This window comes from Nicotiana attenuata, unplaced genomic scaffold (assembly GCF_001879085.1).
Source record: "Nicotiana attenuata strain UT unplaced genomic scaffold, NIATTr2, whole genome shotgun sequence".
NCBI classification, from domain to species: Eukaryota; Viridiplantae; Streptophyta; class Magnoliopsida; order Solanales; family Solanaceae; genus Nicotiana; species Nicotiana attenuata.
In genome coordinates, this window is record NW_017671231.1 from 85,837 (window position 1) to 102,043 (window position 16,207).

General features: G+C 36.5%; 1 protein-coding gene across 2 annotated transcripts; it reads left to right on the forward strand.

Moving 5' to 3' along the window:
• Positions 1-3,921: 3,921 nt before the first annotated feature.
• LOC109206867 lies at positions 3,922-8,830 on the forward strand. 2 transcript variants are annotated; one of them, XM_019369726.1, is made up of 6 exons: positions 3,924-4,062; positions 4,182-4,343; positions 6,881-7,033; positions 7,130-7,305; positions 7,656-7,755; positions 8,434-8,830. In XM_019369726.1, the coding sequence occupies exons 2-5, from the start codon at positions 4,209-4,211 to the stop codon at positions 7,744-7,746; spliced, it is 555 nt and encodes a 184-aa protein (XP_019225271.1). In that variant the 5' UTR covers positions 3,924-4,062; positions 4,182-4,208; the 3' UTR covers positions 7,747-7,755; positions 8,434-8,830. The 2 variants fall into 2 exon arrangements, with proteins under 2 accessions (XP_019225272.1, XP_019225271.1); XM_019369727.1 differs by lacking the exon at positions 8,434-8,830 and having other exon boundaries at positions 3,922-4,062; positions 7,656-7,756.
• Positions 8,831-16,207: the final 7,377 nt, after the last annotated feature.

Here is a 16,207-nt window from a genome sequence, read left to right on the forward strand (position 1 = left end):
TTAAATTATAAAACAAACACACACAAAATAATCAAAAATATTGAATTTTACACACATAAATATTCATGATAGTTTGGTGCTACTGAGCCTCAAATATCAAGCCTGGAACCCATTAAGAATTTAAATTATAAAACAAACACACACAAAATAATCAAAAATATTGAATTTGACACACATAAATATTCATGATAGTTTGGTGCTACTGGGCCTCAAATATCGCACCCGGAACCCAATAGGTATATATATTTAAGAATTTAAATTATAAAACAAACACACACACAAAATAATTAAAATATTGAATTTGACACACATAAATATTCATGATAGTTTGGTGCTACTAGGCCTCAAATATCGAGCCTGGAACCCATTAAGAATTTAAATTATAAAACGAACACACACAAAATAATCAAAAATATTAAATTTTACACACATAAATATTCATGGTAGTTTGGTGCTACTGGACCTCAAATATCGAGCCTGGAACGCATTAAGAATTTAAATTATAAAACAAACACACACAAAATAATCAAAAATATTGAATTTTACACACATAAATATTCATGATAGTTTGGTGCTACTGGGCCTCAAATATCGAGCTGGAACCCATTAAGAATTTAAATTATAAAACAAACACACACAAAATAATCAAAATATTGAATTTGACACAAATAAATATTCATGATAGTTTGGTGCTACTGGGCCGCAAATATCGAGCCTGGAATCCAATAGGTATATATACTTTGTACAATTAAGTAATAAACATACAATTAATGTTGTTTAATTTACAGTTGACGACATGGACGCGCCTATACATCCCGGCCCTTACTCTCTTGAGCTATTAGTGCTTCAGGGCGATCATAGGTCCACCCATATATGGGAGGGAGAGTTACTGTCCCAGACTCTCCGCGCTAGGAGAGTGGACGACCTGTGGGATTTTCTGAGGCCTAGAGATCTCCACGAGAGTGTAGTCCATCGCCTCCAGGATACGGGTTTCTATAGGATTATTGAGATCGGGCGGATACAGGTTGACTGGGCTTTGATCACGGCGTTGATTGAGCGGTGGCGACCGAAGACGCACACTTTTTCACCTGCCCATTGGCGAGGCTACCATCACGCTGCAGGACGTGGAGGTTTTATATGGCATGCCCGTTGATGGCATGCCCGTTTCACTACCTATTGCCATGAGATCTATGGCACGTGATGCTTATTTGGACATGCTGCAGCAGCTCACGGGTTTTAGGCCACAGGACGAGACTGCATCAATTGCTGGTTTAAACGCCCAGAACACGTAATTGAATATATATTCTGGTTTACCCTGACTCCGCTCAAGCTTCCATTCAACAACCGTCCCGGGGTTAAACTGCTACAGTGCAGCCATGTACCTAGGCAAATCTGCAAATGACTCATCCCAGTTACCATAGACTATTTCAAACGCTCGTTTGCGTCCGAGGTATGCCTTTCTTTTAGTAATGGTATGGCCATGTTCCTGGTGGACTGTTGTAATGCACTCTTTGATATTATACCTTATGGACGCTTCGATGTGTGGAATAAGAACAAGAGAAATCAAATCAATATCCAAGTTGAAGTGATTTCCGTTGAATGTGTCTATTTCGCATGTGTGGGTGGGAATGTATTTACCCACTTTCCACAGACCTATCTTCTTCTTGCTCGCACGCAACATCCAATGACATGGCCAAAACCACCTGCGATAAACAACCTTGTATACAACCAGACTTAACTCCCTTACCGTCATCTCACGGCACTCTTTTACGTTGTGCATTTTACAAGCCTTGCTTAGGCGCGCTTTATCAGGAAAAAGCATGCCCTTTGCCAGCACCGTTGGTCTAGACTCATCCCACATTGCTGTCCGAATTTCATCAAAATCCCTTATGAGAGCTTCCACATCCGGCATGCTTGGCAAATTATCAAGGTAAGGAATCTCCCTTGAATGAAACGACACTTGGGACTCGTACGCTCTTCGTCTAGGGGGGACGGAGCATACTCTCTCGTCAAATCAGGTCCTTCCTTCTCATCCTCATCATCACCATCCTCACGAGGAAAGGGTGTCTCATCTCCAGATTCATCGGCATTGTTGTCGTAATCACTGTTCTCTTCCTCACTCTATGCATCTGCCTAATACGTCGTCTTCGGGCAATTGAGTGAGTACATTTGCTTCAACTTGCTCGTTTTCACTGCACAATCAACAAAATAATAAGATACTAAATTTAATAAATACTTTTCATATAGCTGTATCACTTCACTTACAAGTCGTAATGTGATGAAATTCCATGATGGATATTTTCATTTAGGTGACGGCTCCCGGATGGACCACCATGATCCAACACACCAAAACTATGCTTGGGTTCATAATTTATAAAATTCATATCCGGCCTGTACCCCTGGTTAAATATTTGAGCGTTAATACAAATTCAATACAACAAAAATGTACATCGTTAACACAAAGGAAAATTGAAGCTTACCACTCGTCTTGTGAATTATGTAAAGCAGGCAGGGATAAGTTTAAGTCAAGGAAAACTCTTTTATCCAGAACCTGTCCGGCAAAAACTCCTCCAGAATAACCACCCGATGACTGGGGGTTATCCGGAACCTGTCCGACAACCTCATTGTTTGGAACGTCTTCAACCTTGACGTACATATCCAGCATTTTGATTACAAGATATTCCCGGTATTCATCCGGAGTCCTCAAAAAATCCCTCAAAGTTTCATCATCGTAGATGTTTAACTCCGAGTAAAAAGCAGCCCCTTGCGGAGTGACGGAATACGGATATCTTCCGGTTACTTTAAGAATCACTGAACGTTTCCTCACACCCATTTTTTTGCATAACAACGATATCAATTTATCGTACTCTATTGTAAATGGTAATTTAACATGACCCTGTGGAGATAAACTATACCTCACAGAGTTATTCTCCATCACAACCTCACATCCCCAATATAATGAAACTCTTATTCTACGCTCTTCAGACATTACAGAAAAAATGCTTAAGAATTTAACAAGAAGAAAATATTGAATGGGAGTTGAAATTTTTTGTGAACGAATTTTCCTAAAATCCTAACCACTATATATAGGAAATGGCTAGTCCGGGATATGAATTTTTTTTGACGTATAGCGTTCTTTAAATAGACGCTGTACGCATTTAAATTACTGTTATGTCAGTTAAATTATTGGTGGGTCCATAATCAGGATATAGCGGGTTTTTTAAACGTTATGTATAGCGTATAAAATAAACACGTTATGCAGTCACGTCAAATGGTCAGTCAGTATAGCGTATAAATAGAAGACGGTTTTTTCTCGATTCGGTTTTTCGATTTTTTCGGTTATTTGTCGGTTTTTCTTAAATATAAGACATGCACTACCAAACACATATTCCGGAGACCACATTTTCAACGTAATACTATCAATTCAATTGCCCTTTGAGAAATCTATTATTTACCAAGATATATTGATGATAATTGAATCAAATAGTGATGAATAATTTAAGGACTTAATTAAAAATATATTATTTTTAACACGAAATGGATTCTTACACTTAACAAAAGAAACTACCAATCAAACTAAAACGTAAAGGTAAAGAACTATTCTAAAAGTGCAAACTATTAACACTTACCACTAAATTTTTGAGACTTTATATAAAAATATACATATATATAGGTGTACTAATGAATTTGAAATAGCTACTCCTATAGTCGGTTTGGTTCGGATTTTTTCTAATTAAGACCAAAACAAACCAAATTTGATCGGTTTTTAAAATTCAAAACCAAAACCAAATTAAACCAAAAAGTATCGGTTTTTTTGGTCGGTTTGGTTTGGTTTTCGGTTTTTCGGGTTTTTATGAACACCCTTATTATTTAGGTTCCGGACTCTTTTTCTAATATGTCCCTTTTTTTTATTTTTTATTATTTTGGTCTTTTGTGCAAAATTTACAGTATCGTGTTACCGGAGCCAAAACTCGAAGCTGCTAGTGTCACTTCTCTCTCTTTTTGAAGCAATTGTCTTCAACCCTTAAAAATTACAACTTCAAAATTCCAATCCAGTTAAAGGTATGAAGTTGCTGGGTTTTCTCGTATATTCATTTTCTCCTAACACTGAAATCTGCACAAAATTTATGAATTTAAATTTGTATAGTTTTGATTTTGACTATGTTTTTGGCATATTGCAGTTTGAATTTGATGTTTTGGGTGTGAAAATGGAGGAGGGTGGCCCAAGTAGAGAAGAACCGACATCATGGGAAGATCTTTACAAAGTAAATTTGGTGCCTTCAGAGCTTTTTCTCAAATTTAGAAAAGAAATTGAGGGTTTTCGGGTTGGCGTTAACTTGGAGGTGCTAATTTCTTTTCCATACCATTTTTTTATCATTCCTAATTCCTGCCAAATGCTTCTTTATAATGTGTATTTGCTGATGCTTTTGTTAGTTTTTCTGTTGAAAGAGATAGAGTTAATTATCATGTGCTTTTCTTTTTTAAAGAAAATGAATAATAAAGATGGATGCATTTAGGTGGAGTGAAAGTTCAGTTATTTGTTGTATTTGAATGTCTTTTGGCATATTGTTTCAAATGTGAATATCTCCTTACGCCTTAAAGTGGGGTTCCTTAGACATTTCTTTAATGAATTTATAGCTATGTCTTTATGTTATGTTTGATCTTCATGATTTTGGATGAAAAGATCGACGAGGATGTTACACATCGTTCCTTTTGTTTCGACGTTCTAATTACAATACTCAATTTTAGTTTTGTATCACTGTATTTTTGCTTGGGTTTTATAATTGGTGTAATTGGTACTGCCCTTCCTTTTATTTTTCCTAAGCCGGAGGTCTTTGGGAAACAACCTCTCTTCCTTCTTGAAGGTAGGGGTAAGGTTTGCGTACATACTACCCTCCCCAAACCCCACTTGTGAGATTACACTGGGGGTGTTGTTGTTGTTGCTGATTTTGGATGAAGTATAGCTGCAATGTTAGTGTTGTCCAAATACATTTTAAAGATTGAAGAGAGAAACTATAAATTTTATGATAGTTGGGTGCTTGATTGAGTGTCTGTTTAGCATTGGACGCTATACTTAGAATAAATGACTACTTGAAAAAGCTCGAGTAATCTAAAACCATTGAGGTCAAAGTAGAGTGTTCAGACCATGGATATAGTCAGTGGCGGATCCAGAATTTTATACAATCGGGTTCAATAAAATATGACGGTGGCTATTCACATAAGTAGTGTCGGGTGAGACAAGTAGGGTTTGAACATTTTTTTTGTTCTTAAATAATTTAAACAAATATGCTTTTATGTTTTATCAAAATTTAAAAAAGAAACAACCAAAATTCACTCGATAGATAGGTTAATTTTTGAAGTAGGTAAAACTGTAAAACAATGTTTATTGATTTCAAGAAGAAAAAAAAATGAAATAGAAAAAAGACAAAGGTAAAAATAATAAATTCAGAAGGGACAATCTGTCTTTTACACACATAACTCCGGCCCACTAGAGATTACAAAACAAAAAGTACAGGGGCACCACAAGCAGGAGCGGATCCAATATTTAACAGTTATGGGTGCCATATTGCTTTTGACTTTGACTTGATTCGGTTCGGGTTATTCGTCTTTTGGGTTTATATTGACAAATCGATCAAATAAATAATTTAATAATAATGGTGAGCAAAGCATAAAACTTCACTAATATAATCAATATCAATACAAAATTAGTATTATTTATTTATAATTGTCTTTGACGAATTTTCATATTCTGGAGTTATAATTTGACAAAAAACAGACAAATAGGACTAAAACTCGCTAAAGATGCATATTTAGATACTCAAAGCAAAAACTTACTTAATAAACACTAGAAAGATTTTTTTTTTTTTTTTTTGAGAACACTATAAACTTTGAAATAGAAGCGAGAATTTATAAAAATTTAAAAATTCAACAGGAACTCATAAGGAAAAAAGAGTCAGCAACAATTGAAGAAAAGGAAAGAAAAGAAGAAACAAGGATATATAAGAAAGAAAAGAAGAAGCAAAAAATGAAAAAGGAAAGAAGAAAAAAGGAGAACGAAGGAACAGAACAGTATTTAAAAAAGGCAACACCTTGGGCTCGATCCCACGCCCTAAAGGCAGAAAAATAAGGCCTGGACCAGTGGCACCAAACAGCCTTTTCTTACTCAGACTGTTTTCTATATATACATACATATACATACATACACATACAGCGTTTTGGCCGAGGTGTGCGGGTGGCGTACCACCCCTTTCCTCCTTAGTAGATCCGCCCTTGGCCACAAGTGTGATTCGAACGCAATACCTTCCATTCATTTTGAACCCCCTTTACCACCTCAAGAGACAGTGCACTTGGTTAAAGTGGGTTCAAATTTATATTTCTATACGTATTTTTGCCGTTTCAAATGTGATTTACTAATATATGTAGTGTAATTTTTTGGCGAAGCGGGTTCAACTGACCTCGCTTGACACCGTGAGGATCCGCCCCTGGATATAGTAAGCATGTGTTTCTTTTTATTTGATAGAGGGCCAACAATATTTTTTCTCACTGCTCCGCTTGATGACTCGAACTCTTCACCTCTTTGTTGAAGGTGAAGGGTTCAACCATCTAGATTAGTGCTCGGTTGTGAAATAGTGTCTTAAGATGGGAACAGCGGAATGCAATATAGTCACTGAGTGACAAATATGCTAATTATTGCCAGTCATTTCCTCAGGATGGAGGCTAAAAGTGAAATAGCAATTGTCAAATGTAAATGTTAGATGTGAATTTTTTGCATCAGCACTGTGGTTAACTGTAGTGTTTTCAAGGTATTATAAAGTTGTGTCTATATTAGTGTTTTCAGTTTTTTTACAAGTTCTGACCACTTGAAGACAATCTTGACCAGTTTTATAACAATCCAAGCAATGAATATCTGGCAAAACTGGTTTTAAAGCCTTTAGCCCCTGAACGGCGATGGAAGTTCGTATGTGAGCCTTTGCATCATGAAGTGCGCCTTGTATCGAAAAAGATCCCAGTAACAAAATTTCTTAATCTTCAGGTTTAGCTATTTGTTCTTTCCCCCCATACTAATGTATTTACTGCTTGCAACCATTATCTGTCTATATTTATTGATTCTAACATCGAGTTTTTGCAGGTAGGAATAGGCCATAATTTTCAGATGCATGCAACAGGCTGGAAATGGAAGCTCACGACTTGTTTGGGTGGAGATGGTGTCTCCAGGATCCGGAATAAGATGTCACTTGGATTATGTCCCGGTGTGGATTTTCGTTTCGGGTGGAGAGCAGACTATGTTCTTCCTGAAATTACTGGGTAAGTTTGTTTGTCTTGATATGCCTTTTTCATTGTAAGAGATCACTGTGCTTTGTACCCCTGTCAATAGTGGTGGAGCCACATGTATTCAAGGGATGTCTAATCACACCCCTTCGTCAGAAAATTACACTATGTAGCTACGTAAAAAATTCTTTTTTCTGTATATATACTATATATTGACTCCCCTTGGCTTCTTTCTGGGATTATTTCCTTATATTTTGACCCCCGTCAGTGAAAATTTCGGCTCCGCCATTGCCTGTCACTGTGCTTTTAAATTAAAGTGACGGAAACTTGATGTTGCGCTTATGATCTAGTGATTGATTATCTGGTATTGAATTTTCCATTTGTAGGGCTGTAGGAACCGGTGAACCATTGTTCAATATGAATTCTGGACGACTAGAAGCATCACTGGATAGAGTGGAGGCCATTTTTAGCCAATAAGCGTACCTGGTATCTTACCTGTTTATGCTGTCTACTTTATCTTGGAGTGGCACACCCCAATCTCCCTTCTGTTTTCCCGGTTACCTGTTTATACTTGTCATTTCTGTTATAGACCTTACTTAGTTGATATTTGGTAGTATTTCCTTTGATTAAATTATCATGTTCTATCACCCAAAGTTCTTCTAGCTAATTGAAAATTTCGTTTCCACAGATAGGGTGCTGCATTTATGTGCTTTTACTCGTAGAAACATCTTTTTCAGATTTCCTTTTTTGCTTTGTGCTTTTTTGGAGGAGGTAGTTCTAAATGTAATTACTCTTGGACTTAGCCAACTGTTAGGATGTTCTGTTCAGAATTTGTAATGCTAAAACCACTCGTCGCTGTTTCTATAAGACAGTGGTGATCCTTTAGGTTTTCAAGTTGTTTCAGCTTTAATTAGTGATCCCATTTCTCACCTAATTACTTCTTCTTTTTTTCAAACTGACCCCTTTTACAATTAGTAAGATCCAACGAAAACTGGAGGAGGAACGGGCCAAGTTGCTTCTTTTCTTAATCAACTGTTTCCATGGGGTTGTGGAAAGCAATTGGATGCTTAATTTATACACTTTTTAAATTGCTGAGTATTCAAGTTTGTTGTCCCAATATATTCAAGTTTGATTTACGCAATACTGTATCTCACTGAATTGCAGTAAACTAAGCATACGCAGGAACAAAAAGGAGTGAGCAGCGCGTAATGGTGGGTTGTATAGCAGTGCGTAAAATGGATATGTGGTCAACCATGAGTGGGTTGTATCGCCAACGGCATACTTCATAGTGTGTGCATTCCCAGAGCTGATATCTTTGCGAAGCGATGATCATGTTGAAAATACCAGCTTATGTCAAATCCTGTTGTGTAGATTATTATTTTCTGAGTTCTTTAATTTCACATCTACGCAGTTTTTTTTTGATGTATAAAGCAGGATCTGTAAATTTTGTTTTTCATTATTCAGTTTTGGTACACAATGCCTTTGAGTCAATGTGGAAAATGCTCAAAGTAACCTCAATTGAAATGATGGCTATTTTGGATCGTGGAAGATTTTCTTGACATGAATCAATGATTAAAAAATTTACTATAAAATTCCTAGAGACTCTCTTTGCAGTGTTTACACAAAATTAATAAATAAAAATACCAATGCAGGTAAGTTCTTACCCTAGTGTAGAGCTTCACATTTGAAGCCAAAAAGAGCACATAATTGATAGAGCAATGCAAGACAATAATTTTGTGTTCAAAATTTGAGATTCATTCATGTCTTTTTGTCTCTATATTGGACAAGATGCCCTAAAATCAGAATGATTCTGTCCTTGAGGGGATAATCCTAATCATGATAAACATGTTTATCTAGTACCTTAGTAGATTGTAGCAAGTCATCTAATACTCCATTCGTCTCAAATTACTTGTTATATTTTTCTTTTACACGGCCCTTAAGAAACATAAATTAGAAGATTTTTTTGACTATTTTACCCTTATTTATGTCTTAAGACATAATCTTTCTTTATTGTATATTTATTCTATTTATATGCGATCTTCATCTTCAAAAACAATTACTATTAAGGGTATAATGAGAAATTGTTATAAATAGAATTTTATTTATGGTGAATGTTGATCACGCCCAACTCTAGTCCTAAAAAGGATAAGCGGTCGCTGCAAATATAATACGGTCTAAAAGTCCGGAGTCGAATCCCACAGAGAACTAAGGCTTAGCTGTATCTGTTTAATATCACCAAGAAGACAAGATTGAAAATAAATAAACAGCTGAAAACTAACTATGCTTGAATTGTAAACAATTAGAATAAAGGTCTAAGGTAATGGTTTCCTCCGTTGTTGATTTCCTTAGTAGTATGTTTCTTACAGCGTTGACTTAGTTGCCTCTATCAATCATGAACTCTCCAGCTATCATAAATCTCTCTCAAGCAATTATGATAATTTACTAGACGCACTCTCTCAAGCTACGCTAGCTAGATTCGCATTACAGTTCACTTAGATCGCACCCGAAGTATCGTTATCTCCAATCCAACCTCTAAACCCTCGGTTATGGCTCTCGCCTATACTCCGGGAGTGATGTTGTTCAAACAACTACCTAAATATGCACTCTCTCTCAAGCAGATACATAATAAATAGGAACGGCTAATTGAGGATCCTTTCAATCAAAATATAGTTGAACAAATAGAGATTAAACTAATTCAAATCTATATTACTTATAACAACCAATTCATCCCCAACGGGTTTCACCAAAACCTTAGATTAGAAAAGTTAGCTACTCATGAAAATAACAAAAATCACAAAAGAATTCATATTCAAAGGTAAAAGAACAAAGAAGAAGATTAAAGATTGATACCCAATGATCCTCCTTGCCTCTTGCCCTTCCTTCTGATGTTTTTCACTTCTTTCGTTTAATATAGGGCTTAGGGCTTAAAATCTCGTATTTTGCACTTTAGTCCCTGAAATTTATGCGTCCTTCCGCGGTCCTACCGCGGTTACGCCAGGACCGCGGCCAGAGTGGCCTTCAGAATCTGCAGCAGTGTTCTGCCGCGTCAGGTCCGCAGTCGCAGTTTCAATCGCGTTTTTTACCCTGTTCCATTTGGAATTTGGAAAAACGTAAAACATTAAAGTTGTAGCCCTTTGAGTTAGCTTTCCAACCATATATTGTGGAGCCCAAATGGAGTTTTGAGCAAAATTTTATGTGTATTTTACTAGACAATGCGCAATATGCCTACTCGAGCCTTCGTTTTGTTGTTTTATCATCCGTTGATCCCCGAATCCGATCCCGGCTTAATTCCTTGGGCTTTTACTCAGACTTCAAAGCTCCAAATCACTTGAATTCATTCCATAACATCTATATATCTCGGAATCACTCCTACAAGGCATAAAACACACCGTTAGTGCAAAACACTAGCGATTAAAGCGCAAACTCAATTAAAGTGCAGTAAATTAGAGTGTAATAAGCGACTAAAATACGTAATTATATCCTATCATCAACACCCCACACTTAAACCATTGCTCGTCCTCGAGCAATCAGGCTACACTTTTTTTATAGACACGACCTTTTTAAACAATTCTCCTAACTCATCACACCAAGAGTATTTAAAATAGACTAAGCACAAAAGCGTAACATCTTCACCTCAAGATTTGACTCACAAGTACCACACGTTATTCACAACTCACCCACTTACTCTAATATAGAGGTCACTGACATTACCTTTCCTTCGCGAATCAAGTGCCCTCACACAACAAAAGAGAGTAGTTCCACACAATAAAATTTAAGAACACTTAGGAACTCAAGATAGAAAGAATTCACTCACTCTCAGAAATAACATTCATATGCCACAAAAGATGCACCATAAGCTTGCCCATAGTGTACTACTCCACTAATCGAGCTCATTCAATCTAGGATCAATTAGGACTTTATTTGGTTGTAATGTAGGCTACGGGACGGGTAGGATATATTTAGATATAAGAGTGACTACACCTCCCTAAGCACTTTAAAACATATGCTTTAACATTCAAACCCCATACTTATGTCAAACCAAACTCCACCTTCACATCAATGTATATTACCTCATACTTCTTTAAGCACAATTACAGCAAGAGTCACCACTTATTAAAGAAATACTTCTTTTTTTTTTTCACAGCAATACAACTATATTTTTTTTTCAATTCAAGTGGCTCTTACTTGTTCAAAACAGTGCACCTTTCTCCTGATTTCATTAGTACCACTCAAAAGCCAAACAAACTACCCCACACTTTAACTTTTACATAAATCATCACAATTCAAGTGCTTATGAGAGGTTAAAAGGTTCAAATAGATAGTCCATTCTAACAATTGGGTAAGACTTGTAATGTGGTTGCCAAAGAAATAGGATTAGAGGCTCAAATGGGTTAACTACGATACATAACCATTAGGCGGGTAAAATATACATATCTGGCTCAACAAAGAAATGCCTATATCACTTCCTAGACTGAATAAAACTACTATTTCGCTTTGCAAACACACAGGGCAAGTTCTAGGCATCAAATGCAATGCACTGAATAATGCAAAACCTTACACACACATGGTACATAACTCACTCAGGATTGGATTCATCAAGACACCCTAGTCAGAGCAGTTAAGCAAATTTAAGATCATACAATTTAAGGTACTTATACAAGAGTCAAAAACTGAGCCTAAGCGTCACAGCCAAAGTACTCACTATTCTCAAGGCATAACAAAGTCAAGAGATATTGCTTCATTTCAAAACAAAACACAATGGCTCCTATTCCTAAAAAAAAACTAACTACACCCGGTTCAAATAAAACCCTTGGAAAAGAACCGCGGCACAAAGAAAAACCAAGGGGGAATTATTACACTACCTACAAAGAAAATCTTTTTTTTTCTTTAGACTTAAATCCCTCAAGAAAATTGTCTAATAGATCCATCGTCGGGAAAAGTCCAATCTTTTAAAAAAAACTATTTAATTAAACTAATACAGCTAATGTAGCATGAAAAGTCACCCAGACAATCTCTTCACCCCACACTTAAAATTGTGCATTGTTCCCAATGCACACCATAACTAATAAAAGGGTAAAAGAGACTCCCTGGTAGGCCAAAGGCCGAAGCACTAACAACTCATAGGGTACTCAGACTTCTCCCAAGCTTGGTCTTTCGTGCGGGTACCTCACACTTAGTTCCAGCCATTTGGTTTGCTGTTGCATCCTTCCAATACCTTTGCTTTCCATTCTGCTAAAAAAATAAAAAATTGACACTACAAAAATAATACAATTAAAAAAAATAAAAAATAAATAAAAGAAAGCAATAAAGCTGGGTTGCCTCCCAACAAGCGCTTGATTTAACGTCGCGGCACGACGCGAATCACTTTTTGCCTCCACCTCGAGCTTATGAATTGAACCCCAAGTTTTGCTTCAAGCTTATGATTATGCTCTTGGGGCGGTACAAATTCTTGCGAGCCAAAAATTAGATAAAATCTTATGCACTTGTTGGCTCTCGACCGAGGAGTGTCACCTTGCCTAGACGGCCTTGAGAAATCCAAAATATAAGGCTCATCTACCTCTTCCTTGGACTCCTTTTTATGCTCATAAGGGTGAATTTCCATTTCACCGTCTGAACATAATGTAGCGAAGTGTTTGGAATGAGGTCCAACGCGCTCAAATACATGAACTTCAAGATTTTTAACCTCCTCAACACCAATCACACTAGAGTCAACTAAATTTGTATCTTCAACGTCCTTGGTTGACTCTAGTATTACTTCTTCAACATTGACATCCTCAAATTCTAGTTGTCTAGGTTGTTGATGTTCTACTCTGACCTTTCCAATTAACACCTCAAATTCATGCTCTTCTTGGCTACTATCCTCAATATTGGCTTGTTGAGCATTAAAAGCTCCAACCACTTGACTCAATTGAGCCTCCAACTTGCGAATAGTTGCCTCTTGCCTTTCTATGTGCAATTGTTTCTCATTGTTTTGTTCCAGAAGGCACTTTAGCATATCCTTGATCTCCTTCAGGTCCGCATTCCCAGGTTCTTTGTTCCTATTAACTTCACAAGAAAAGGTAGAACCATCATAGTAAGGGGTTGGGGGAAAATAAGAAATATAAACACAACCATGAAGGTGACCATTTTTACCACCACACACATCACACACATTCCACAAATAAGATTGAGTTGGTGCACATAACTCGCTCTTAGGAACGTTTTGAAAATTTTGCTACGGGTGGTTTCCTTTACAATATGTATGGAGATCAATAATAGAATTATCTACACCTAAATTCCCATAATTCCAAGATGCCATGTTTCTCAAATCAACATTTATAAAAAAAAAATAAAACAAACTAAAAGTTCAAACTTGAACCCTAGCAATATATACAGCTACAACTACACCGTTAGTTCCCCGGCAACGGCGCCAAAATTTGATCACGCCCAACTCTAGTCCTAAAAAGGATAAGCGGTCGCTGCAAATATAATTCGGTCTAAAAGTCCGGAGTCGAATCCCACAGAGAACTAAGGCTTAGCTGTATCTGTTTAATATCACTAAGAAGACAAGATTGAAAATAAATAAACAGCTGAAAACTAACTATGCTTGAATTGTAAACAATTAGAATAAAGGTCTAAGGTAATGGTTTCCCCCGTCGTTGATTTCCTTGGTTGTATGTTTCTTACAGCGTTGACTTAGTTGCCTCTATCAATCATGAACTCTCCAGCTATCATAAATCTCTCTCAAGCAATTATGATAATTTACTAGATGCACTCTCTCAAGCTACGCTAGCTAAATTCGCATTACAGTTCACTTAGATCGCACCCGAGGTATCGTTATCTCTAATCCAACCTCTAAACCTCGGTTATGACTCTCGCATATACTCCGGGAGTGATGTTGTTCAAACAACTACCTAAATATGCACTCTCTCTCAAGCAGATACATAATAAATAGGAACGGCTAATTGAGGATCCTTTCAATCAAAACATAGTTGAACAAATAGAGATTAAACTAATTCAAATCTATATTACTTATAACAATCAATTCATCCCCAACGGGTTTCACCAAAACCTTAGATTAGAAAAGTTAGCTACTCGTGAAAATAACAAAAATTACAAAAGAATTTATATTCAAAGGTAAAAGAACAAAGAAGAATATTAAAGATTGATGCCCAATGATCCTCCTTGCCTCTTGCCCTTCCTTCTGATGTTTTTCACTTTCAAAAATCATTCTCTCCTTTCTTGGCCGGCTTCCTTCGTTTAATATAGGGTTTAGGGCTTAAAATCCCGTGTTTTGTACTTTAGTCCCTGAAATTTACGCGTCCATCCGCGGTCCTACCGCGGTTACGCCAGGACCGCGGCCAGAGTGGCCTTCAGAATCTGCAGCAGTGTTCTGCCGCGTCAGGTCTGCAGTCGCAGTTTAAATCGCGTTTTTCACCCTGTTACGTTTGGAATTTGGAAAACGTAAAACGTGAAAGTTGTAGCCCTTTGAGTTAGCTTTCCAACCATATATTCTGGAGCCCAAATGGAGTTCTGAGCAAAAAGTTATGTGCATTTTACTAGACAGTCCGCAATATGCCTACTCGAGTCTTCGTTTTGTTGTTTTATCATCCGTTGATCCCCGAATACGATCCCGGCTTAATTTCTTGGGCTTTTACTCAGACTTCAAAGCTTCAAATCACTTGAATTCATTCCATAACATCTATATATCTCGGAATCACTCCTACAAGGCATAAAACACACCGTTAGTGCAAAACACTAGCGATTAAAGCGCAAACTCAATTAAAGTGCAGTAAATTAGAGTGTAATAAGCGACTAAAATACGTAATTATAGCCTATCATCAAATGTCTATATTTAGAGAGATTCTAGGGTTTATTACTTGGTGGCTAAGTCACTCTCTCCTTGTAAATAGAGGGTTCTATTCCATTGTAATTGACCCCAAAATTCAATATGAATTCCCTCTCTCTCTTTCTCTGCAATATTGTTCTTCTACTTTTATTATTTCATAACACGTTATCAGCACGAGACTCTATCCAATTGAGTAGAAGCTTTGGGATTGAGCATAATGATTGTCCATTGTTCCATAAATTTCCTTTGTGATTAAATTCTATATTTAAGGTAAGTATTTTACTTTATTTTTCTCTTTTAAATTCTTGATATTCTATAATTTGATTCCAAATACAATCAAAGACGATAAATTTTGATTATAACTCTAATGGAGTTAGTAAGATATTATAACCACTCGAAGTGGTAAAATTTCTATGTCTTGCCATGATCAAAGTCATGTATGATCGTGAGCACAACAAGTGAAAACCCGTCCCATTGAATTTGCTCCATTCTCATTCCCTTAAGAGAATGCGATAGCAGTATGTCATAAGTCTGAAAGAAGACAAAATTATTACCGTGAAGGTATCAATGGATGTGGACGTGGCAATAGACGAAATTGTAATCGTTATCATTGTGATAATGAGAATAATAAGGATTCTCAAAATAATCCTTCACTCTGTGAAAGTAATGTTTGTCATCGATTTGACATGAGATTTTGTAAAGCACATATAGGTGATTATGGTCCATTCATGATGTGAATGTGACAACATCTGATTTATAAATACATATTCATTCTTGGAAGAATATGAACATGCTAGTGGTAGTGAATATACCACACTTACCTCTAGAGGGAGGTTTGAGATGAAATAAAAAAATAATGTCATTATTATGGCATGAATGATCACTGGTCACGTACCTATTGTACGCCAAAATATTTTGGCAATGTGATTATTAAAAGACAACGGTAATGCAAGAAACAGATCTTGCATATATAATTTTGACCATGACTATAATGATATAACTTTCTCCTTGAAAGAGATATTCACCATATGGATGTTGATGAATATGTGGTAGTACCAAATTAATTGAGAGCTCTGGAAGAGCCAATTATTACTATTTTGAAGAAACAAA

Coding starts and splice junctions, on each gene's coding strand:
- LOC109206867 (XM_019369727.1), top strand. CDS start 4,209: ATGGAGGAGGGTGGCCCAAGTAGAGAAGAACCGACATCATGGGAAGAT. Junction 4,344..6,880: donor GGGTTGGCGTTAACTTGGAG/GTGCTAATTTCT, acceptor AATCTTGACCAG/TTTTATAACAATCCAAGCAA. Junction 7,034..7,129: donor CAAAATTTCTTAATCTTCAG/GTTTAGCTATTT, acceptor GAGTTTTTGCAG/GTAGGAATAGGCCATAATTT.